The sequence below is a fragment of the Neomonachus schauinslandi genome, chromosome 10, assembly GCF_002201575.2.
Source record: "Neomonachus schauinslandi chromosome 10, ASM220157v2, whole genome shotgun sequence".
In the NCBI taxonomy this organism is placed as follows: Eukaryota; Metazoa; Chordata; class Mammalia; order Carnivora; family Phocidae; genus Neomonachus; species Neomonachus schauinslandi.
This window is the reverse complement of record NC_058412.1, coordinates 75,100,598-75,126,498: the sequence shown is the minus strand read 5'-3', so window position 1 is coordinate 75,126,498 and position 25,901 is coordinate 75,100,598. Positions and strand designations below refer to the sequence as shown.

At 37.5% G+C, this 25,901-nt stretch overlaps 2 protein-coding genes across 2 annotated transcripts in view; one reads left to right on the top strand and one right to left on the bottom strand.

Moving 5' to 3' along the window:
* The first annotated feature begins 4,697 nt into the window (after positions 1–4,697).
* PLEKHH2 (pleckstrin homology, MyTH4 and FERM domain containing H2) overlaps positions 4,698–25,901 on the top strand; it is a 97,247-nt gene continuing 76,043 nt past the window's right edge. The window contains exon 1 of the mRNA XM_021701203.2: positions 4,698–4,820. Within this exon, the coding sequence (XP_021556878.1) occupies positions 4,698–4,820 (123 nt within the window). The remainder of the gene's footprint in view (positions 4,821–25,901) is intronic.
* C1GALT1C1L (C1GALT1 specific chaperone 1 like) lies at positions 24,024–25,872 on the bottom strand. The gene is given in 6 exon segments (XM_021701207.2): positions 24,024–24,099; positions 24,101–24,436; positions 24,438–24,531; positions 24,534–24,806; positions 24,809–24,870; positions 25,832–25,872. Coding segments are annotated over 6 exon segments (882 nt in total).

Here is a 25,901-nt window from a genome sequence, read left to right as displayed (position 1 = left end):
AACTGTTACTTTCTTTTAAAAAATTTTTTATTTTTTAATTTTGGAGTGGGGAAGATCTTTCTAAAGTATAAAACAAAGCCCAGAGTCCATGAAGAAAATGATTGTTACACTTTACCACATATTTAAATAAAATTTGTTCTTTGTATATATCACAAACAAGTTTTAAAAGACAACAGATATGTGGGGAACAATTGTGTAAATAAATGTGTGAGAAGAATATTTGTCTCTGCATTACTTTTTTAAAAAATTATTTTTATTTGAGTGTAGTTGACACATAATGTTACATTAGTTTCAGGTGTACAGCATAGTGATTCAACAGTTCTATACAACTTACTTTTTCTTTATTCATTTGTAAATAAATGCCCTTTTTAAAATTGAGGTATAATTTGCGAACCATAAAATTTACCCTTTAAAGTGTACAGATCAGTGGCTGTTAGTATATTCAGGAGGTTGTGCAACCATCAGCACTATCTAATTCTGGAATAATTTTGATCATTCTAAAAAGAAACCCCAAACTCATTAGCTGTTGATCATCATTGCCCTCTCTTCACAGCTTTGGCAACCACTAACTTGCTTTGTCTCTTTGATTTACCTATTTCATGTAAATGGAATCATACTATATGTGGCCTTTTATGTCAGGCTTCTTTTACTTGGCATCTAGGATAATTGTCATGCATGTATTAGTACTTTATTCTTTTTTTGTGGCTGAATAATATTCCAACATACCAATATACCACATTTTATTTATCCATTCATCTGATGATGGACACTGGATTGTTTCCACTTTTTGGCTATTTGAAAAATGCTTTTATGAACATTTATATACAAGTTTTGGTGTAGACTTACGTATTCCATTCTCTTGAGTATATAGTTAGCGTTGGAGTTGCTGGGTCATATGGTAACTTTATGTTAAAACTTTTGAGGAACTGTTAATCTATTTTCCAAAGCAGCTATACCATTTTTACATTCCCAATAGCAAATTATGAGGGTTCTAATTTCTCCACATCCTCACCCACACTTGTTATTACATGTCTTTCTTATCATAATCATCCTATTTGGTGTGCAGTAATTGTCATGATTTTAATTTGCCTTTTCCCTTATAGCTAATGATGTTGAGCATCTTTTCACATGCTTATTGGCCATTTGTATATCTTCCTTAGAGAAATATCTGTTTAGATCCTTTGCCTACTTTTTAATTATTTTGTTTTTTATTGTTGAGTTGTAAGAGTTCTTTATATATTCTGGATAAAAGTTTCTTAGATATATGATTTGCAAATATTTTTCTCCCTTCTGTGGGTTATCTTTCCATTTTCTTGACGGTGTCCTTTGAAACAAAAGTTCTTAATTTTGATTAAGTCCAATTTATCTATTTTCTTTTTGATTACTTATGCTTTGGATGTCAAATCTAAGAAACTGTTGCCTAATCTAAGGTCACAAAGATTTACCCCTGCCTTTTGTTCTAAGAGTTTTTGGAGCGTTGGTTCTTACATTTAGTTCTTTGATCCATTTTGAGTTAGTTTTTGTATATGTTGTGATGGAGGGGGTCCAAATTCATTCTCTTGCATGTGGATATCCAGTTGTCTAGCACCAATGTTGAAAAGATTATCCTTTCCCCATTGAATGTTTTTGGCACCCTTTTCAAAAATCAATTGACTATAAATGTGAGGTCTTATTTTTGGACTCTTGCTTTTATTCTGTTGATCATATGTCTATCTTTATGGCAATACCATACAGTTTTAACTACTATAGCTTTGTAGTAATTTTTGAAATTTGGACATACGAGTCTCAATATTGTTTTGACTATTTTGGATCCCTTGAATTTCCATCTGAATTTTGGGTCAACCTGCCCTTTACCAAAAAATGCCATTAGAATTTTGAGAGGGATTGAATTGAATGTATGTGTACATTTGCAAATATTGGCATCTGCATAATATTAAGTATTCCAATCCATGAACGTGGATGTCTTTCATTTATTTAGGTCTTCTTTAATTTCTTTCAATGATGTTTTGTAGTTTTCAGAGTACAAGCCTTAACACTTCTTTTGTTAAATTTATTCCTAAGTATTTTGTTATTTTTGATGCTGTTGTATGTGGAATATATTCTTGATTTCATTTTTGAATTTTTTTCTTGGTAATGCATAGAAAAACAATTGATATAATTGTATTTTGATCTGGCTTCCTGAAACCTTGCTGAACTCAAGTAGTTCTAATAGCTTTTTTGTGAATTCCTTAGAATTTTCTATGTACAACATCATGACATCTGAAAGAGAAATAATTTAGTTTTCTTTTTCTTTTTTTCTTTCTTTTTTTTAATTGAATATCTAGTATATGCCAGGCCCAGAGATAGATTTAGTTTTCAAACTGGATTCTTTTTATTTTATTTTCTGGCTCTGGCTAGAACCTCTAGTATGATGTTGGCTAGAAATGGCAAAAGCAGACATTCTTGTCTTATTCCTGGTCTTTGGCAGATCAGTCATTGATCATTAAGTTTGATGTTAGCTGTGGACTTTTTGTAGGTGCTTTTTGTCAGGCTGAAGAAGTTCCCTTCTATTACTAGCTTATGGACTGTTTTTATCCTGCAAGGGTGTTGAATTTTATCAAATGTTTTTCTCTGCATTGAATGAAATGATTATGTGGTTTTGTCTACTACTATATTAATATGGTTCACTGTATTGATTGATTTTCACTTGTTGAAAAATATCTGCCTTTATGTTATTTTTTTTTAATTTATTTATTCATGAGAGAGAGAGAGAGAGGCAGAGGCAGAGGGAGAAGCAGGCTCCCCACGGAGCAGGGAGCCCGATGTGGGACTCGATCCCAGGACCCTGGGATCATGACCTGAGCCTAAGGCAGACGCTTAACCGACTGAGCCACCCAGGCGTCCTGTGTTATTTTTTAAACTGTAGAAATTTTACAGTAGAATGGAGAGCAAAAATTCATCAACGTGAATTAAACTCTTGTTTAACAGTATCAGTACATTTCTGTGCAAAGATACAAATGATTGAAGACTTAACGACATCTCTTTCAGGACCAATTTTTATTTTATAATATTTCATCCATATTTTCTTTCTGTGTCCACTCGAAAGCTAAGGAGGAAAGAAATGAAGTAGCGGAATTGAGAAAAAGTTTGTGACTGACAAAGTTTGTGCATTATCTACTCCTAAATGTGGGGAATGATAAAGGTCATTAACAAGGCTGATATCCTTAGAAGAGACTCAGAAAACAATGGTGTGAACCTTCTATAAAACCAAAAAATGAAAAGAGAATGATTTCCAGTTTTACCCTTATAAGTTTCCCTGAAATTATGGCTAGAATTTAGGAGCATCTGGAAGCTTTGAGATGGTTGGTGGTCTTAATAAAGTTGTAGCCTTTGTAGAACAACTCTACTTTTATTTATTTCTAAATTTTTGAATGATAATGTCAGTATTAATGTGAAAATTGGTTTAAGCACAAAACAATACTTATACTAGGAAAATAATCTTTTGTGGGTTTTTAGCAACGCCAAGTTTTTAAAAACTTGTATAGGTTTAGGAAGGGCTATATTACACTAAATACTGAGAAAATCAACTTGGTTAATATGTGAGGGACACATATTTTTGGAAAACAAAAGAATGGTACACTTCAGCTGCAGATCTATCCTGGGGTTCTCAGAGTTTTGCTGTCACGTATATGCTGAGACCAGGGCTTAGCTCCTTATGGAAATCCATTCGTAATGCAAATTTTATCTGTTCAAAGCTAGGGCAATTTGGAAATATATCATCAAGTCATTTATTCAAATGGCACGATGAAACATTAACATTTAAAACAACGTTTATGAATCCCAGAACCAGAAACAATGAAGTTATAGTTTTTTTGCCCTTTAGAATTTCAAAACCAGTTCCCTTGCCTCCTGGCTTCCCTCTTAACAGGCTTTTCCCTGGGATTTATCTCCTTCAAAAGGAAACATTAATGTCATGGGGAACACCGATTTACTTAATGTAGGTGATTCCAAATTTTATATTTATATCTTTTCTTGCAACAGAAAAGAAATTATACAAATATGTCCAATGTCATAATACTTTGCCCAGTTAAATATGCCAAAGGATTTTTAGCTTGAAAGAGAGCTTGGACCAAGACAAATTTAGGGTGATGGTAAGTAATAATTATAATGTAAATCTAACTTATAATTGTAGGTCTAGTAATGAAGTGTCTTAGGTTATTTTATCATGCTACCAACTGAATCAAATTGAGATAGTCCTGTAAATTTAGGAGTGTGGTAAAATTATGAACTGAAAGTTTAAAAAAATGTTTTATCTGTTGGGCAGAGCTAAAATAATACCAGTAGTCTCTGTTTGGGTGGTGCTGTTAAAAATAGCAGTATTTAATTTGTTCCTCACAATATACTCAGGAGGAACGATGGTTTGTTATGATCAGTGTCCTGCTTTTTCAAGATTGGGTAAACTGAGACATGGAAAGGATACGTTATATAGAAAGGATGAATAATAAACACACTGGGCCTCCAACCCTGGCCTCCTGTCTCCCACTAAGTTTTTTCCATGAGCTCTTCAGCCAGTTTTGAAATTTATCTGAGAATTTATAAAATTTGTATGTGGATATCATTAGATGGTAACTAGAATGCGTACATGGGATGATGTAATGAATTATCTTGAGTGCTAATGGGTATTATGTTGTTTGAATGCTTTCTTTTCTAGAATAAATATGGCAGAGCTTTCTGAGACAGATGGACCAGTAGATTGGAAAGAACGATGTGTAGCTCTGGAGTCCCAGCTCATGAAATTTAGAGTTCAAGCAAGCAAGATAAGAGAGCTCTTAGCAGAGAAGGTAAGCTTTTCTATTCAACCTTTGTTATCAAACATCAGCTGTTTGGGGCATATTTCATTTACATTAAGTAATCTCAGTACTTTTGGGGGTAAACATTTTTAAAATCAAGAACATAATGTAACTTTTTGTCAGGGCTTTGAAACTATTTTTGGCATATTCTTTTGCCAGTTTTAGAGTGAATTGGACATTAAGCCAAAAAGCATTTCTTCGCCAATGCTAGTGGAATATGTAAGAATTGTGTGTATTTGATGAATGTGGAGTTCATTCATTCCAGAGAGAAAAACTATGGTTTATTTGATTTTACTAGAGGTGTGTGACAGCATATTAATTTCCTAAATGTTTGGGAAAATCATGTTTAAAGTGATTATAGAAGAATATTCCCTATTGATAGTAAAACATGTTTATACTGTTTTTGAAAGTATGCATCTATTTAGGAATTTGTATTGACTAACTGTATATCACTAAACTATAGTCTGGGCTAGAATTGAGTTTAATATAATTATATGCTTCTCTTAATAGTTCTAGCCATATAATTAAAATTTCATCTATGTCATAGGCATTTTTTTTCATATATGTGTGTAAAACTCATGGATTAATTCATTCATTTGTTCATTCATTCAACAAATATTCCCTGAGGGCTCATTTTGTGCTAGACACTCTTCTTAATGCTACAGTTACATCTGTGACCAAGAAAACCCATACTCCTGTTAGCAGGGAACCTGGATTCTAGAACTGTACGGTCCAATACGGCAACCACTAGCCACAAGCGACTACTGAGCATTTGAAATGAGGCTAGTACAAATTGAGATATGTTGCAAATGTAAAATACACCTCAATTTCAAAGATTTAGTATGAAAAAAAGAATGTAAAATATCTTAGCAATGATTTTCATGTTGATCACATGCTGAAATAACATTTTGGATATTAGATTAAATAGAAAATACTGGGGCATCTGGGTCGGCCTAAGTCACGATCCCAGGGTCCTGGGATCAAGCCCCGCATCCGGCTCCTTGTTCAGCAGGGAGCCTGCTTCTCCCTCTCCTCCCCACTTGTGTTCTCTCTCGCTATCTCTCTCTCTCAAAAATAAATAAATAAAATCTTTAAAAAAAATAAATAGAAAATACTAAGATTAACTACATCTATTTCTTTTTACTTTTTAAATATGGTTACTAGAAAATTTTAAATTACATATGTAACTCACACTATATTTCTTTTTTTTAAAGAGTTATTTATTTAATTTTTTTAAAAAATTATTTAAAAAATTTTAATTTCAGGGTAGTTAACATACAGTGCTGTATTAGTTTCAGGTGTACAATATAGTGATCCAACAGTTCCACACGTTACTCAGTGCTCATCAAAGAAAAGTGCACTCCTGGGGTGCCTGGGTGGCTCAATCTTACGTTAAGCAGCTGCCTTCGGCTCAGGTCATGATCCCAGGATTCTGGGATCGAGCCCCACATCGGGCTCCCTGCTCAGCGGGGAGCCTGCTTCTCCCTCTCCCACTCCCCCAGCTTGTGTTCCCTCTCTCACTGTCTCTCTGTCAAATAAATAAAATATTAAAAAAAAAGAGAAGTGTACTCCTAATCCCCTTCATCTATTTCACCATCCCCCAAACAAACATCTGTTTGTTCTCTATGGTTAAGAGTCGGTTTTTCGTTTGTCTTTTTTTTTTCTTTGTTCATTTGTCTTGTTTCTTAAATTCCACATATGAGTGAGATCATATGGTATTTGTTTTTCTCTGGCTTATTTCACTTAGCATTATTCTCTCTAGATCCATCCAAGTTGTTGCAAATGGCAAGATTTCATTCTTTTTATGGTTGAATAATATTCCATTATATATATAATAGAATATTATATATGGAATGTATATATATATAAATCACATCTTCTTTATCCACACTTCAGCTGCTTCCATAGTTTGGCTATAATGCTGCAGTAAACATAGGGATTCATATATCCCTTTGAATTAGTGTTTTCATATTCTTTGGGTAAATACCCAGTAGTGCAGTTACAGGATCAGAGGCTCATTCTATTTTTAATTCTTTGAGGAACCTCCATTCTGTTTTCCACAGTGGTCATACCAGTTGCATTTCCACCAACAGTGCATGAGGATTCCTTTTTCTCCCCAACACTTGTTTCTTATGATTTTGGTTTTAGCCATACTGACAGGATGACTTGCATTATATTTCTATTGGACAGTGCTGTCTAGATGGATAGATAAATGGTATTGTCATTCATACCTGATCAGAAGAATTTACAGGTGGTTTCTCAAGCACTTGTCTGCATAATCCTTTGGGATGGAGACTGGTACACACATCACATCTTCAAAAAAGATTTTTAATCTGCCATTGATAAGTGAGACTCTCTCTCTTTTTTTTAAAGATTTTATTTTTAAGTAATCTCTACACCCAATATGGGGCTCAAACTAACAACCCCAAGATCAAGAGTCCCATGTTCCACAGACTGAGCGAGCCAGGTGCCCTGCTAGCTGAGAATCTCTTAGCACAGAAGTATTCTAATAAAATCCAGGAAAACATCATTCAGTTTATTTTTTAAAATTAAGAAAAAAAAATTTTTTTAAGCAGGCTCCAATGCAGGGCTTGAAGTCATGACCCTGAGATCAAGATCTGAATGGAGATCAAGAGTCAGATGCTTAACCAACTGAGCCACCCAGGGGTCCTAAACATCATTCAGTTTAAACTTTCATATATATCATCTTAAATTTTTGTGCTTTAACATCTTTTAGGTGCAAAGATTAAAATTATTCTATTCACTTTGGGTCAAAGGATGACCTAGTAATAGGCTTTGTGGAATAAATCCCCAATATCAATTGGCTTTTGTTTATCACCATTAGAATAAAAGTTACGATCTGAAAAAAAAATCCCAGTTTGAGTATCTCCTAAATTGAGGAAGCTTATTCTAACTCAAAGTTAGTGACTCATGCTTAGTCTTTTGCTCCTCTCTCTATAAAAATCATTTCCCAGACTGTGCTGATTTATCTAGTATTTTCCACAATCCCAGCCAGTCCATACAATGATTTTATTAAGATCATCAATTATATGCTTTTGCTGCCGTACCTCATGGACACTTACCAGGTGTTGCCTTAGCCTTTTAGCAGTTAGTACACTGTTGGCCACAGCCTCCTTAAAATTTTCTTGGTGCCTTGACTTCTGTACTCTCTGGGTTTCTTTGTGGACTAAATAGGAGTTATGCTTATTTGGGTTTCGGTGAATTGACCTTTAAGTTCTAAATTTTCTGGCAACATTTGTTCTTTAGAAGGCATGTTTCAACAAATTTCTTTATGAGTGCCCATTTTTCAGAATTTAGAAGTAATATTTTCTCTATGAGTATATTTATAAATAAGCTTTTTGGTTGTTAGTTTAGGTTATTCGTTTTTTTTTTTCTTTGCTGGTGAATGAATATTGAGAGGAATATTATTTCAAAATTGCTATTGTAGGGGTGCCTGGATAGCTCAGTCAATTAGGCGTGATCCCAGGGTCCTGGGTTCATCCTCGCCTGCTTCTCCTTCTTCCTCTGCCTGCCGCTCCCCCTGCTTGTGTGCACGCGCTCTCTCTTTCTCTCTGCCAAATAAATAAATAAAATCTTTTTTAAAAAATTGCTATTGTAGTTGTGGTTTCTTTCCTCCTCCTTCTTTGTCTCCTTCATCTTCTGTATTTTTTTATCTGTGACTTAGATCCTGTGACAGATCTAAGAGATGGAATTATTCAGATGTGTTTTATACAGTGGAAAGTGGACAAGTATGCCAAGTTACTCATGGTTTCCTAGTAAATATATTCAACACTAAAATGAGAATAATGTTTTTCATGATATTTTCTGTTATATTCCATTACGAAGTATTTTTCCCTGGATTAAAATTATTTTTGGTACCCACCCATGTTCTAATAAAAATACCAAATATGTGTTGATTTATTATGTGCTAAGCACTTTGTAGATATAATTTATTTAATTCTTATAACAAGCTATAAAGTAAGACATTTTATTGTTCCCGTTTTACAGATTGGGACACTGATGCTTACTATGTGCTGGCCAATCTTCTTTACATATACATTGTTAGTGCTTTATATATATAAAAAAAGTTTATATATACACATACACACACACATAAAATCTATTTATATGTTATATGTACAGAAATATATTAGATATTTATGTAACATATAAAGTGCTTTATATATATTAACTTTTTAATTCTTATAACAACCCTATGAGGTAGGTACTAATATTACTCTTTTTTATCCAGGAAGAAACTTAGGCACATAAAAGTTCCTTAACTTGCCTGAGTTTATGCTAAAGAGTGAGTGATGGAGACAAGAATTGAAACTGAGCATTCTGCTTTTAGAGCCTGAATGCTTAGCTATCACCCTCTATGGCTTCTCTAATCTAGTTTTATCACCACATTCCTTGCTTTCTCTGATATAGTCAGCCACTCATCTATTCTGTCTTCCCCTCAGCCATGCAACATTTAAATCCATCTCTGCTTGAGAGCAGGTATCTGTGGGTGTTATGTATGTAGTAATAACAATTTACCTAGCACTACATATTTTTAAAGAAAACCCTATTGCATTGCTTCTGCATGCCAACTTGAGTCAAATGTTGCATTCCAGAGGCCAGTCTGGTCCGATCCATAACCTTTGGTTTGTGTTAGGACCAGTCTGCCCCAAGGCTTCTCCCGAATAGTTCTCCAGACCTTCCCTCCAAATGGATGCAGGCCCAAGGCTGAAGATTCTTGAGAGAATACTAATTTGATTCTTCAGCTCTTTGCCAGGAATTCTGGCCAACTTTTCTTTCCTGCAACAGATCTGGTTCTTAGTTCTGTATTATTGGCACTGGCTATAGGCAACTAACACTAGGTGCCAACTATGGATCCTAAGACTTTGCTACAACAACCATTAGCTGGTTTAAACCCTACAGTGACCCTATGAGGGGACTATTATTATAGCAAATGTCAAGATGTTGACATTAAGATTGAGAGTATTTGAGTAGTATGCCCAATATCATACAGCTAATGAGTAACAGAATGGGCATTAAACCTTAGATCTTGTATACTTTTTGTGATGCAGCTAATAGAGTGCCTGGCACATAGAAGTAACTCATTATTTTCCTGTATCTTTTTGAAGGGTCACACTGGTTAAATGTACAAGGAGATGACTTAACAAATGTAATTACCAATTAATAGGAGACACCGTTTCTCAATTTTTTTTTTTTTAGGAAAAATGTATGAGATGATCTCAGAGTGTTTTGATAATTAAAGATGGATTTCAGTTATATATACTTTATGTTTTTTGGAGATGGAATTGGAGAATAAATGAGATTTTTTTAAAAGAACTATTTTTGCTCCATTTTTTTTTCCATCACAATTTCCAAGTAACTTTGAATATTGACGCTTGTGAAGAAAAAGGCCTTATTGAAGTCTTGGGCAAATACTGCTATAAGTGGGAGAGGTCTTTAGAGGAATTTAAGGAATGGTGTTGGAAATATCTCTAGTATGCCAAATATAAACTCTTCAGTGAAGCTGAGATGTAAGTAGTTTTCCTACTTTACAGTATTACTAGTTAGTGTTCTGAGTCAGGGAGGGAAAGGGGAAAGTTTCTCTTTAAGTTGAAATGAATGCTGTTTCCTATGGGTTAGGTTTTCAGTAAAAAAAAAAAAAGATGAAAATATGAAGAATTTCCCTTTGGGCATCAGCATGGCCCATGTGAAGTAATGCTGCCGTTACCTGATACAATATCATTGTCTGGGATTTCCTGCCACTTGACCTTCCTTAGTGAATAGGATTCCCCTGAGGTGGTCCAGGATTCTCCCATCGGAATGAGGAGGCCCTGGACAGCATAGTATTTGCCTTCATATAATGGTCCAGTACAACATCATGACCACCCTCTTTAAATTACACATCTCCTCAGTCACTTTGTTGCTTCACTTAATATTTCTCACTATCTGACAGGAATTATACATATACTGACAATGAGACTTTGCAGGCTAATTTAAATGTCAGTTTTGGGGCAACTGACTGAAGATATTATTTATTATAACAAAATAAATAAAAATGGTGATAGAGTCTTTCATGGGTTCTGTTGGGGGAAATCAGGAAGAGATAATTTGGTGGGGAATTGCTGGCCACATCAGTGAGTGTGAAGATCTTAAAGTAACAAATCTGTTAAACAAGTGTGAAGGTCTTAAAGCAACCAGTCTGTGTACATACACACACACACACACACACGCAGGAATATTATTCAGTCATCAAAAAGAATGAAATCTTGCCATTTGCAATGATGTGAATGTACCTAGAGGGTATAATGGTAAATGAAATCAATCAGAGAAAGACAAATACCATATGATTTCACTCATATGTGGAATTTAAGAAACAAAACAGATGAACATGGGGAAAGGGAAAAAAAAGAGAGAGACGGAAGCAAACCATAAGAGAATCTTAACCATAGAGAACAAACTGAGGGTTGTGGGAGGGCATATGGGTGGGGGATGGGCCAAATGGGTGGTGGGTGTTAAGAAGGGTACTTGTTGTGATGAGCACTGGGTGTTGTACGTAAGTGATGAATTGCTAAATTCTATACCTGAAACCAATATTACACTCTATGTTAACTAACTGGAATTTAAATAAAAACTTGAAATAAAAAAAAAGAAATATATACTACAGTGCAAAAAACCCCACCAAGTTTATTTGCATACGGTGCTTAGAACACGGAGTATTAAATGTGGTGGTGTTAAGATCCAAGGTCAGTGGCATATTGCCTTCTGCCACTTACTGCTATGTTCACTGTGGCCACAGAGGGCACTTTTATGGTAGTAAATCAAAGCACTAGGTTTAGAATTTGCTACTTCATTTTGTTATTGTGTAAGTAGCTTGTTTGTAAAAATACCTATTTTTGTCCAAAGCCTGACATAGGGCAGCAGATTATTTCAACTTTCTTTTAGACTTGGTATGGACTGGTTGTGGACTTGACCCAAGATTTACATTATATATACAATGTGAAAGTAAAAACTTACTTGAGTATTTCCTACATTGCTTTTTTTTTTTTTTTTTGTATTTTGCAAAGTTATTTTCCAGCTTGAGTGAGTATAAAAACAATCATTCAAAACCAAAGTATTGGGGCGCCTGGGTGGCTCAGTTGGTTAAGCGACTGCCTTCGGCTTAGGTCGTGATCCTGGAGTCCTGGGATCGAGTCCCGCATCGGGCTCCCTGCTCGGCGGGGAGTCTGCTTCTCCCTCTGACCCTCCTCCCTCTCATGCTCTCTGTCTCTCATTCTCTCTGTCTCAAATAAATAAATAAAATCTTAAAAAAAAAAAAAAAACAAAGTATTGCCGGGGCGCCTGGGTGGCTCAGTTGTTAAGCGTCTGCCTTCGGCTCAGGTCATGATCCCAGGGTCCTGGGATTGAGCCCCGCATCGAGCCCTGCATCGGGCTCCCTGCTCGGCGGGAAGCCTGCTTCTCCCTCTCCCATTCCCCCACTGCTTGTGTTCCCTCTCTCGTGCTGTCTCTCTCTGTCAGATAAATAAATAAAATCTTAAAAAAAAAAAAAGTCAAAGTATTGCCTATCCTACTACGCTTATGTTTAAACTCATATTAAAGTGTTCTAAACTTGGTTGGATGTACTTAATGTATATTTACTTTATGCAGTGTGAAGTGCTCAGTATTCATGATCTGTAATACAGATTGTGAAAATGTAGTGATTTTCTTTTGTCAAAGTTTATCCTTGCTTTTAAATAATTTTTTTGGAAAGAGTTGAAACTTTCATCCATTCATTCATTTGTTCAACATACATTTATTGAATTTCTGTTATGTGGTATTCATTACCCCTGCCTCAGCCATTGTTATGTAAGTAAAGACTACATGCAGAATCTGGGGGGACACTTCTTAGCTTATTTACTATCTAGTGGTCGAATTATGTTAGAATCTCAAATTCCAAATTTAGCCTCTCTTAGTCATACCTCTGTCCCGGGCTTCATTCTGTGATATGTTCCATGAGAACATGCGACTTAAAATTGTTCCTGCTACGAATGTTAATATCACTTTACGTTACCAAGAAAAGATGCCTAGGCTAAAAGAATAGCATACATGGGATAGAAATAAAGATGAATGCTTTCCAACTAAGAGTTTTGTGGTTTCATGTATTGGGAACTTATTTTCATATGGTTCTGTGTAACTATACGCTGTGTGGAGTTTATAAATACCAAAGCAGCTCTGGTTCAACTAAAAGACCACTAGGGAATCAGAACATGAAGACTCAAATCTCAGGCATGTTACTGGCTGGGAGCATAAGCTTATCCAAGGCATCCTCATTCTGAACATCAACTTCCTAATCTTCATTATGAGCATAACAATTCCTGTCCTATGGTGTGGCTGTGAAATAGTGTAGTGGAAAGTTTCCGGTTCTTAAACATTAAGTAGGATTTTTTTTAAGTTCTTTTCTATTCCCTGAATTATTTTTCTTTCCTCTGAGATTATTTCCCACTTTTATGTTTGTTTGTTTTTCAGGTTGTAAACTTTTCTCAAATTTCTGATGATTTTTGGTGGTCCGTTTATATTTAAGAATGAGGCATCTGAAAAGTTGACCAGCAATTGTGTGTAAATAGTCAGTGCTGGTCAACTGTCAATCTTTGTTTTAGAATGAGTGGGTGGGAACAGCCTATTACACCACGAACCATAAATGCCACAGTTGTTGGACTGGTGCCCTCCAAACAATTTATTCAGTTTTGTAAGAGAAGAACATTTCCATTTTCAACAGGAAGTAAATGCTTAGCTGCTGGACATTTGGCACATGGGGATAAGTGAGGTTTCAGGGAGTTCGTTGACTCTAAGGGCTACATACTTGCCATTAATACCCGCTGTTTTCACCCCGCACCCTTCACTCTTGCTCTAGGTCTTTACAAGGTTCTGTGAGGAAATTAACTCCCAGGAGAAACCCAGGACCCTCCAGTCCTTATTCTTAGACTATACTTTCTGCTTCATCAAAAACAAGGGGATTAAATGAATACAAGCACATTTAATGGTGAGCTTGTCTCCCCACTTCCAACTTTCCTCTCTTACATGGCTCCTAAAATGCTGGCAGCCCAATGTTTATCCCATGGGGGAGACTGAAAGTCTCTGGGGAATCTTATCAGCCCAGAAGGAAAGAGGAAATAATGCTGACAATCAGTGGTTCCCCAACAGAAAGTCCAGCCAGATCACCTAATGTTAAAGTTCACGGTCAACAAGCCCCATATACATGCTAAAACATCTAGGCAGCCTTTTAGTCCCTTAACCTTAAACATAAGTAGGCTCTCAAGAATGACCACACATCTGAGGAAAGCCTCTAACATGAAAGATAGAGAACAAACAGAAAACAAAACAAAACAAAACACAATATTGCCTATGCAGGGAAAAGGAAATAAAACAGAACAAGCAAAATCTTACCATTTAATATTCCGAGAGAAAAGATATTGCCTTCCTGAAACAAGGAATATTCAGAGAATAAGTAAGAACTCTTGAAAATTAAAAACATGGTAGAAGAGGGGTGCTTGGGTAGCTCAGTTGGTTAAGCATCTGCCTTCGGCTCAGGCCATGATCCCGGAGTCCTGGGATTGAGCCCCACATCGGGCTCCCTGCTCAGCGGGAGTCTGCTTCCCCCTTTCCCTCTGCCCCTCTCCCCCACTCGTGTGCTCCCACTGTCTCTCTCAAATAAAAAAATAAAATCTTTAAAAAAATGGTAGAAGAAATAGTAAACTTAATAGAAGGGTTGGAATATAAACAAGCTAAATAGCTGTGAAGTAGAGAAAAATGTTAAAAAGATGGAAGACAGGAGAGAAAAGATTAGAAATTTATTTATTATTTTTTTAAAAGATTTTATTTATTTGACAGAGAGAGACACAGCGAGAGAGGGAACACAAGCAGGGGGAATGGGAGAGGGAGAAGCAGGCTTCCCGCTGAGCAGGGAGCCCAATGCGGGGCTTGATGCCAGGATCCTGGGATCATGACCTGAGCCGAAGGCAGACGCTTAACGACTGAGCCACCAGGCGCTCCAAGATTAGAAATTTAGAGGGCTAGTCCAGCATGTCCAAGATCAGGATGGTAGGAGGTCTGGAGTGGACAAAGTCAATGAAACAAGGCACGAAAATTTCCCAGAATTGAAGGACACGAGATTCTTGATTGAAAGGTCTACCAAATACTTAGAACAACAGATAAAAATAGTTTCATCCAAAGGCACATCATCATGAAAGTTTACTATAGACCAAAGAAAAGATTCTGCAAGCTTTCAGAGGAAAAAAAAAGCCCAAACAGGTTATATGCAAACAGGAATTAGAATGGATTTTTAAGACATGAAAGTTCCCATGTAACCTTGAAGAATCTCCAAAAGGACGTGCTCCATTAAAAGGAAGAAGGAAACCAAGAGAGAAAGGCGTAGGATACAGGAAACAGGAGCTCCAAGGTGGGGAAAAGTAGAAGGGTCTTCCCAAGAAGACAGCTGTGTCCTCGCAAGAGGGGAGTCAGTCCAGATGGGTGCAGGTCAGAAGCTCTGGGAGTGGCTTCAAGAAGATGAAATTGGTAGAAAATCAGGCGTGAATGAACATCTTGAGAGATGATTTAATTTGGAGTTGAATTATTGATGAGTTCATAGAAAGCTGGATAAATACAAGAACAAGACATTTAACTCTAGGGGGAAAAGTTATGTAGCAAGGAAAAAAGTAACCATGGTTTACTATGTGGTTCATCTCTGAATATCATACATAGTCACAGTAATACTAATAGTGAATAGTGAATTAACCAAAGGGAAGATATAAACTTATTGGAAGAATGAGAGTGTATCTGTGTTGATGGTGAGATCAAAGAGCTAAATACTCATTCTCCATATGGGAAGTAAGTAGGAAATCACTAAACTAAAAAAAAAAAAGTCAACAAAAAGGAAGCATGTTATTTAGAACATGAAAGTAAAATATTAAGAGAATTGGCTAACATGAAAGTAAAATATTAAGAGAATTGGCTAACAGATAATTTTTATGAATAAATCTTATGGAACTTGGTACTTTATGTGCATTTGTGGCTTGGATAAACATAAAAACAAAAGAAAAGTTAAATTGTGAAGTAAATGGACTTATACAGTCTTTTGAGGGGAAATCTTCATGGTTCCATGGAAATCACCATCTGAACAAAATAATCTATTTTGAGTTTTCAGGATATATCAAAAGAATCAAATGTTCTGGGTTATGTATTTTAAAGTTAGGTGCATTCAGGATCAGGATTGTTACATGTCCCATTTATAATTATGAATTGTCCCATTTATAATTATTGACACTCTTTTTGCTAATAAAACTTTTGGCATTAAAGTCTCTTTTGTCTGATTTTGATATTGCTTTTAGGTAGCACTTGCTTGGAATACTGTCAGTCTCTTAGCATCATTTTTAAAGTATGCCCTTTTAAATACAATATAGAAAGATTTATGTCTTTATCCGACTAGTGAGATAATCTCTTTAAATATATCTGAAATCATAAGAAATGCATTCTGTTTCTACACATCATGTTGTTGAAGTTCTCTTTGTCTCCCCTGGTTCCAGCTTTTTTTCCCCCTCTGATGCTTTGGAAGCTATAGACTGAATTTCTATTAAGTGGTTATCCTTAACTCTTTTTAAAAAGAAAGGCCAGTGTGGCGCCTGGGTGCCTCAGTCGGTTAAGCATCCAACTTTTGGTTTTGGCTCAGATCATGATCTCAGGGTTGTGAGATTGAGCCCTACATCAGGCTCCGCACTCAGCACAGAGTGTGCTTGGAGATTTCTCTCCTTCTCCCTCCCCCTCTGCTCCTCCTGCTGCTCATGCTTACTCAGACTCTCATTCTCTCTAAAATAAATAAATAAAATCTTTAAAAAAAAAAAAAAGAAAAGAAAGGCCAGTACACATAGTTTATATTGTAATAATAGAACTTGAAAACTGCATGTGGTTAGGGAGTTGGTGATATTACAAAAAAAAAGGTAGCATGGCGGGGGGGTTGGTGAGGGAAAGGATGGGAAACCCGCAGCTATGAGAGCTGAGCATCAAAAACAGCAAGTGCCAAAACTGTTAGGATGGCCAGCACTGATTCTTCTTTAGAGAACAGTTTTAGAAACTGGACATTTTCTAGAACAAAAAATGACACCTTCAGTTTAAACTTTGAATCAAGCTCTCATAATTTAGGTAATTATTCAGCTTTGATGGACACTAGGAGATGCTAAATGTTGTATAAATCCATTAGAAGCCGTAGAATGGAAAAATGTCAGGCAACCAGAAAGACTTCAATTGTCCCATCTTGTCCTAGAGAGAGAACTAGTAGTTTGTCCATCATTATCGCAAAATTACCTACTTAGAAAGCCTGAGGTGGTGTGGGGATGGGCTGGATTAGGGTTTGCTGAAATCACATTTTGGATAGGATGATTAATGTAACTGAAGGAGATCTTTCACTTTGGAGAATAATTTAGCCCTCAACAACTTAGTCTGCCATGACTTTGCAACAGCAGTAGACTTTTAATTCGTAATATAGGTGTGTTTTCATAAAAAGAAAAAATACAGTTTTGAAATCTAGATCCAAAATGGCACTGTGTCCTTCCACTGCGTTCTGTGGGTCACAGCAAGTCACAAAGCCATCCCAGAATCAAAAGGAAGGACAATGGACCTCACCTCTCAATGGGAAAAGTGGCATGTGCATATAGTGAGGGAAGGAATTGGTGGCCATCTTTGGGGGTGGCTATCTAAGCCTAACCAGTTACTTTAATTCACTCGGACTTTTGCATTCCAGCATATGTCCTTGCTTCCCTCCACCACAGCTGATCTCACAAAGGTCTCCAATGGCCTAATTAGGATATATTTACATATATTACTTATACTACATATCATTTACGTGTATCTTACAGTGTGTTACTTATATTTAATTTTTTTATTAGAGAAATTTTCAAACATACGAAAGTAAGCAGAATATTATAATGGATCCCCATATACACATTACCCAGCATTAATGATTATTAACTCAGGACCAGTCCTGTTTCATCTATACCCTGATCCACTTCTCCTTTCTTACTTTATATTGAAGCAAATCCCAAGCACATTATTTCATCCATCTATGTACATTTTTAATGACCGTATGGTATCTACTTATATATTTAGACAATTCTGTTTTTGGACATTTGTGGCTTTTATTTTTATCATTCAAATTATAACACTGCAGGGGCTCCTGGGTGGCTTAGTTGGTTAAGCATCTGCCTTCAGCTCAGGTCATGATCTCAGTGTCCTGGGATCGAGTCCCACATCTGGCTCCCTGCTCAGTGGGGAACCTGCTTCTCCCTCTCTCTCTGCCGCTCCCCTTCCTTGTGCTCTCTGTCAAATAAATAAAATCTTGAAAAAAAATTATAACACTGCAGTCATTACCACATATTTTTAATAAATGAAATACCAACAGCTTTTTCACATCACTTTGACATGTTTTCTTATTTTTATCCTCACAATTTCCTGTAAGGTAGGTAGAGCAGTTATATTATCCCTATTTTATACATAAGAATTTTAAAGTGCAATGTCAAGCTGTTGAATAGTAGAGTAAGAATTAGAAACCAGATCTCTTGAATCTACTCTGTTCATTTTAAACTAAACCTTGCTAACTTAAAGTTATTCATAAAACTAATACATGTGTATGGTAGAAATACACTGCTATATAAATATCCATTGAACATCCATTAAGTATTAGATACAATGCTAAACACTCTCCTGTTTAATCTTCATATAAATACTGTGAGATAAATGTTAATCTCTTTTACAAATGAGGAATGGAGACTCAGAAGTTAAATGACTTACTCATCATTACATTGCTCATAAGTAGTGGAATCTGGATTCTGATTTTGGTCTTCTTGCCTCCAACATCAGTACTCTTTCCACTTTTCTCTACATTGGTATTTCAGGGGCTACATTAGAAGAAAAGATTTATTTATTGGGGCACCTCAGTGGCTCAATTGGTTAAGCGTCTGCCTTCAGCCCTGGTCATGATCCCAGGACCCTGGGATTGAGCCCCACATTGGGCTCCCTGCTCAGCAGGGAGTCTGCTTCTCCCTCTCCCTCTGCCCCCCACTCATGCTTGCTCTCTCTCTCTAGTGCTCTCTCTCTCTCAAATAAATAAATAAAATCTTAAAAAAAAATCTCAGGGATTCCTGATGGTACCCACTATTTAAAAAAAAAGATTTATTTATTTGAGAGAGAGAGAGCAGGGGGGAGGGGCAGAGGGTGAGGGAGAGAGAATCCCAAACTCCATACTGAGCGCAGAGCCCAACAGGAGGCTTGATCCCACAACCCCGAGAACACGACCTGAGTCAAAACCAAGAGTCAGACGCTTAACCGACTGTGCCATCCAGGTCCCCCTACACTTTTTTTTTAATTAAAAAAGCAAAAATGACTTTCTGAATAGGTGCTTTATTTAACTTGTATTCAAAGTCATATACATATAATGTTTTCTTCCAGCACATTTAGCCCGTTTATATATTAACTTATATCCCAAGTCTTGTGAAATAGTGTGTGTGTGTGTGTGTGTGTGTTAGGTGTGATGCTTTTTATAATGGAAATAAACTTTTTTTTATAAGGTTATTGCTTGCTACTGAGCTTTTAGAATTTGACTGTATGGCTGGTATATGCAAGGTGTTATGGAAGATATAAAGGGTCCTCACACATGAAGTCCATATTCAAGCAACTTGCAATATAGTTGGGAAAATAATAGAAGGTAGAAAGTCAATGCCATAGGAGCAGAAGAAAAGTTATTTGGCAGCGGTAAAAATACTATCCTATTCATATATGCATAGTGCTTTATAGAGGTAATTTCATTCAGTAATGTATAATATATTGAATACTTACTGCATATAAAGACCTGTATAGGGTATGTAACAGTGAGGCAAAGAGACAAGGCTTCTGCCCTGTTAACACTAGAAACCAAACTTCAGAAAGAGAAATCTGACCAGATATTTGTATAGTCCTTGCCTTAGTTTGTTCTGCTATAACTAAATGCTATAGACTATGTAACTTCTAAACAGCAGACGTTTATCATAGTTCTGGAGGCTGGAAATCTGAGATCAAGGTGCCAGCTAAGTCAGGTGAGGGCTCTCTTCGGAGTTGCAGACTTCTCATTGTATCCTCACACATTGTATCCTCACACAGGAAGGGGCTGGGGAGCATTGTGGGATCTCTTTGATAAGTGCACTAATCCCATTCATGAGGCCCCCTGCCCCCGCCATGACCTCATCACCTCCCAAAGACCTCTCCTCCTAACACCACCACAGTGGGTGTTAGGATTCCAATATGTGAACTTTAGGGGGGACACAAACATTCAGACCATAGCATTCCATCCCTGGCTCCTCAAATTCATGTCCTTCTCTCATACAAAATACATTCATTCCATCCCAACAGCCCTAAAAGTCTATAAAGTGCAGAGTCTCATCTAAATCAGGTATGGGTGAGACTCAAGGTATGATTCATTCTAAGGAAATCCCTGCCAGCTGTGAATCTATGAAATCAAACAAATTACGTGTTTCTAAAGTACAATGGTGGGACAGACCTAGGATAGATATTTTCATTCCAAAAGGGAGACACAGGAGAGAAAGAAGGGGTAACAGGTTCCAAGCAAGTTCAAAACCCCACAAGGCAACTAATGGTAAATCTTAAGGTTTGAGAATAATTTTAACTAGATGTTCAGCCCTCTGGGATGGAGGTCCCACCTTCTGGGCCAACTCGGGGGGCGGGGAGGGGGGAGGAAGGGTCTCACCTTCTGGGCCCTTAGGGGCATTTGCAGCCCCATGGCTTTGCAGGGCAGCTCTCATGGGTTGAAGTTGCATGCTGATGGTTCTACCAGTCTGGGATCGCAGGGGTGGCCTCACCCCCATGGCTTCATTAGGAATTGCCCTGGTTGGGGCTCTCTGGTGCCCTTGTGCCAGAGGTGGCCCTGTGCTTGGGTTGTACACCCACAGTTCTGGGTGGCTTCATCTTTCCAAATCTAGATGGAGGTAGCCATGCTCCCATGGCTCTCCTGGGCAGGGGTTGGCCCCCATGGCTTTGGGCAGCACCACTTTGGTTTGGGTAGAGGTTGTGTGGCTTGTTGAAACTCAGGAAAGTCCCGTCTTAGCCTTGTGAAACTGAGGAGGCAGCTCTAATGAGCTGGGGTCCTTCCTCCTTGTCTTGAAGAATAGCCCAATGTCACAGCCATATAGCTCTAAGATCCCAACCTGTAAAATCCCAAGTCCAACAGCCAGCCTAATTCCTTCCTCTTCAGTTCACACGGACTTTTCCTTCTTCGGTTGCTACCTAACTCTGTGGTTCAAACCCATACTGACCCCTTAATCAAAAGGTGGTTTGGCCACACCCTGTCCTCTCCTGAACAAGCTTTTTCCCATTTCTCCCAATATGGATATGCTGGAAAGTATCCAGATTTTTAGATTCTACTTCCTTTTTGATTAACAATCTATCTTTAAATCATTTCTCTTCTCACGTTTTACTATAAGCATTCAAGAAGAATTAGGCCACTCCTTCAGCACTTGGCTTAGAAATTTCCTCAGCCAAATATCCAGTTTCATCACTCACAAGTTCTACCTTCTGCAGAACCCCAAGAGGAGAATCCAATTCAGCAAAGCTGTTTGCTGCTTTATAACAAGGATCACCTTTCCTCTCATTTCCAATAACATGTTCCTCATTTCCATCTGAGACCTCATCAGAATGGCCTTTACCATCCATCATATTTCTACTAACACTCTGTTCACAACCACTTAGGTACTCTCTAAGAAGACTGAGGCTTTCTCTATAGTTTTCTTTGCTGTTTGCCTTCTGAGTTCTCACCAGAATTGCTTTAAATGGTCTGTTCATGGCAATGTAGGCTTTTTCTACCATGCACCCAAAATTCTTCCAGCTTCTACCAGTTACTCAATTCCAAAGCCACTTCCACATTTTTAGGTATTTGTGACAGTGGCACTCCAGTCTCAGTGTCCAATTTCTGCCTTGGTCCGTTTGTGCTGCTATAACAAAATATGACAGACCGTGTAGCTTATGAACAATAGAAATTATTTCTCACAATTCTGGAGGCTGGAAGTCTGAGATCAGGGTGCCAGCAAGGTCAGGTTCTGGGTCTTAAACGTCTTGTATTTTCACTTGGCAGAAGGGGCTAGGGAGCTCTGTGGGATCTCTATTATAAAAGCACTAATCCCATTCATGAGAGTCCCACCCTCAGGACTTAATCACCATCACATTGGGCGTTAAGATTCCAATGTGAATGTGGGGGGGTGGCGCACAAACATGCAGACCATAGCAATCTTCTTAGGAAACTGTTCAGTCTTTTTTTTTTTTTTAAGATTTTATTTATTTGACAGAGAGAGACACAGCAAGAGAGAGAGAGAGGCACCGCCATTCAGTCTTTTTTAAGACTTTAATTTTTTAAGAGCAGTTTAGGGTTCACAAAAAAGTTGGGTGGGGGGGGGTGCCTGGGTGGCTCAGTCGTTAAGCATCTACCTTTGGCTCAGGTCATGATCCCGGGGTCCTGGGATCGAGCCCTGCATCGGGCTCCCTGCTCCGTGCTTCTCCCTCTCCCACTCCCCCTGCTTGTGTTCCCTCTCTCACTGTGTCTCTCTCTGTCAAATAAATAAATAAAATCTTAAAAAAAAAAAAAGTTGGGTGGTACAGAAATCTCTCATATATTCCCTGCCCCTACACATGCATAACCTCCCTCATTACCAACATCCCTCACTAGAGTGGTACGTTTGTTACAACTGATGAATCTACATTGACACATTATAAAAACCCAAAGTCTATAGTTTCACTCTTGGTTTATATTCCATGGATTTGGACAAATGTATAGTGACATGTATCCATCATTATGATATCATACAGAGTACTTTCACTGCCCTGAAAAGCTTCTGTGCCCTGTTTATTTATCCCCCACCTCAGCTGGAATCATACAATATGCAGTCTTTTCCACTTGGCTTCTTTCACTTAATATATGCATTTAAGTTTCCTCCATGTCTTTTCATGGCTTCATAGCTCATTCCCTTTTAGTGCCAAATAATATGTCATTGTCTGGATGTACCATGGTTTATCCATTCACCTACTGAAGGACATCTTGATTGCTTCCAAGTTTTGGCAATTATGAATAAAGCTGATGTGAACATCTATCTGTATGCAGTTTTGTGTTGACATAAGTTTTCAACTCCTTTGGATAAATACCAAGGAGCATGACTGCTAGATTGTATGGTAAGAGTATGTTTAGTTTTTTAAGAAATTGCCAAAATGTCTTCCAAACTTGCTGTAACATTTTGCATTCCCATGAGCAATGAATGAAAGTTCCTGTTTTACCATGTCCTCGCCAGCATTTGGTGTTGTCAATGTTCTGGATTTTGGCCATTGTAATAGGTGTGACAGTAGTCTTTTTTTCACCAGCAGAATTTTACAGATCAACAACTTGTTTGTGGATTTTCCTGGCAACCTCAACAATATTCAAAATTGAGGTTAAGGCTCCACAAGTGCAAAATTTTCCCTAGTAACATAAAGTAGTTACATTGTAGAGGTGACAATTATCAGCATATTGCCCGTAGTGGAAGAATGTAGTGTTGGGATGTGCCTGCCAGTTGGTTTTTTTGGTTTAAAGACTATCCTACACAGGAGATAGTGCTTGTCCAATGGCTTTTACGTAGTGCCGCAGTCCATACAGTAACTTAATAAAATGCTTTTAGACAACAGTACTGGCTTATTAAACATTTGAAATATTTTCACAAAAATTAAAGAGAATACACTTAGGAAATATCTGTTTATACACCCAAATATTTGAAACCTCTTTTAGAAGCTAGATCCCTTCAATAAATGGTCTTAAAAATGTTGCTGTGTGGACAAACGGTTAAACTACCATATATGGTGGCAATGGAGTGTTTTACTTTTGTTATCCAATAGAAATATAATAGGAGACACATATGTAATTTAAAATTTTCTATTAAACAAAATAAAATGAAAAATAATTTTATATTTAATGCAACATATTGAAAATATTTCAATGCGAGTCAATAAAAATTACTGAGTTTATACTTTTCATATTAGGTTTTCAAATAATAGATGTATATTAATGAGTTAAGTGTGTATTTTACACTTACATATCTCAATTCACACTTCAAGTGGATCCACATTTCAAGTGCTTTTGCACAGCACAATTCTATTATCCCTCAGCCTTCAGTCATTTTCTGAACCATTTGGAGGTAAGAAAACCAGTGTACTGTTGAAATAATGAATGCCCTGAGCCAGTGCACATCATTACTATCATCTTTCTGGCAGTTGGTCCATTAAAAGTAATAGCCATACCTGAACAGCAGCCTTCTCCTACTAGCTGAGGATTATTACACATTGTCTCTTGAATAAGATGTGCAAATGGTTTTGAATTAAATACAACTCTTCCTTCAGAATCCTCTGCATTCTCTGCAAGAACTCCAGCTTATCTGAGGCCAGTTGCTGGCTGAATGTCTTCAGATAACTTCCAAATCACACTTCGATCTGCACACTTCTCAGACTTGGCAGAGAAGGCCGTATTTCAGACTCTATTCTTGACAATTTCTCTTTCCAAGGTCAGGTATGGGAGGTTGCCATGTTATAGTGTGGCCCAGATAGAAAGGTTGTGATAAAGCCTTAGTAAACAACAGGTACACTGAATTGTCAATGACAGCAAATGTAGTGGGACGTGCAAGAACCAGTTGTAGTTGTCGCCATGCTTTTCAAAGACATGTTTCTAAGTTGTCCTCATCTGTAACCACAGATTTTTAGTACTGTAGGGCTCTGCTTTGTCACTGTGTTTGGTCCAAGTCTCTTTCCCCAACAGCCTAGTAATGCTCATCTTGGATTCTCCAAGGCTGATAGAATCAACACAGCTACTGTTCTTAAGATCCGTGCGTTGCACTACTGAAATGTTTAAGAAATCTTTTCTGTTTGGCGGGCAAAGGTGATGGTGATCATAGTTGTTCACCTCTGGTGAATGTTAATTGGCCACATAGTTATCAAAACAGAGTAAACGCTCCCAAGCACTATACTGGTAAAAAAAAAAAAAAAAAACAAAAAACCAACCATGGTGGGAAACCCTCCATCAAGCGTTAGGTCAGCGCGCGGATCAAACGCTGCGTGGAGTCGGTCCCTGCAGCCCACTCAGTGCGGAGCTATGGCCGCCCTCCCAGCTGGGCCGCTCTAGCTGCCGGAGGCCGCTTCTCTGTGGTTTCGAAAAGGGGGCGGGACTGGAGCCGGTGCGTCAGTCGTTGGGGTGGGACCCCGGATGCTCTTGAGTATAAGGTGAGGTGGAAGCTGTGGAACAATAACCAGCGATGAAACTGAAAATGAGCAAAGATCGGGCGACTGACGGCTCAGGGGCTGACCATATTTCAACACTCAGAAAAAAGAATTTAGAATTGAGGTTTACATCACAATTGTGTATTGAGTACCTGGTACACATCTCTTACGTAATTTACATCGGGTCCTCTTTAAGGCTTTTCTTTTTTGTACTTATAATCGTCATTTTAGTATTTTACTTTAAATCTCCAAACTTTTTGGGCAACAAAAAATTGAAGTCCCATTAAAATATTATTCAAAAGTTAAAAAAAAAATCTCCAAACTTTTTTCTCTACAGAACTTAAAAAACAAAACAAATTAATTAAATACAACTCTTGTTTGTGGATTTTCCTGGCAACCTCAACAATATTCAAAATTGAGGTTAAGGCTCCACATAAGTGGAGATATTTTTTGATTCTTTGTGCTGTATGCATTTGTGGACGTGTATGTGTGTTAAATCAGAATCTCTTCTGTACTTTACTACAATGTATGATAAGAATTAAAACTACCCAGAGCTTTAATGGGCGCCTGGGTGGCTCAGTCGTTAAGTGTCTGCCTTTGGCTCAGGTCTTGATCCCAGGGTCCTGCATCGAGCCCCGCATCGGTCTCCTTGCTCGGCGGGAAGCCTGCTTCTCCCTCTCCCAGAAAAACTACCCAGAGTTTAAACATACCAGCTATGGAGCTTATGAGAATACCCACTTTCTGATATCATTGTGACTTTTTGATCAACAAATTAAATAT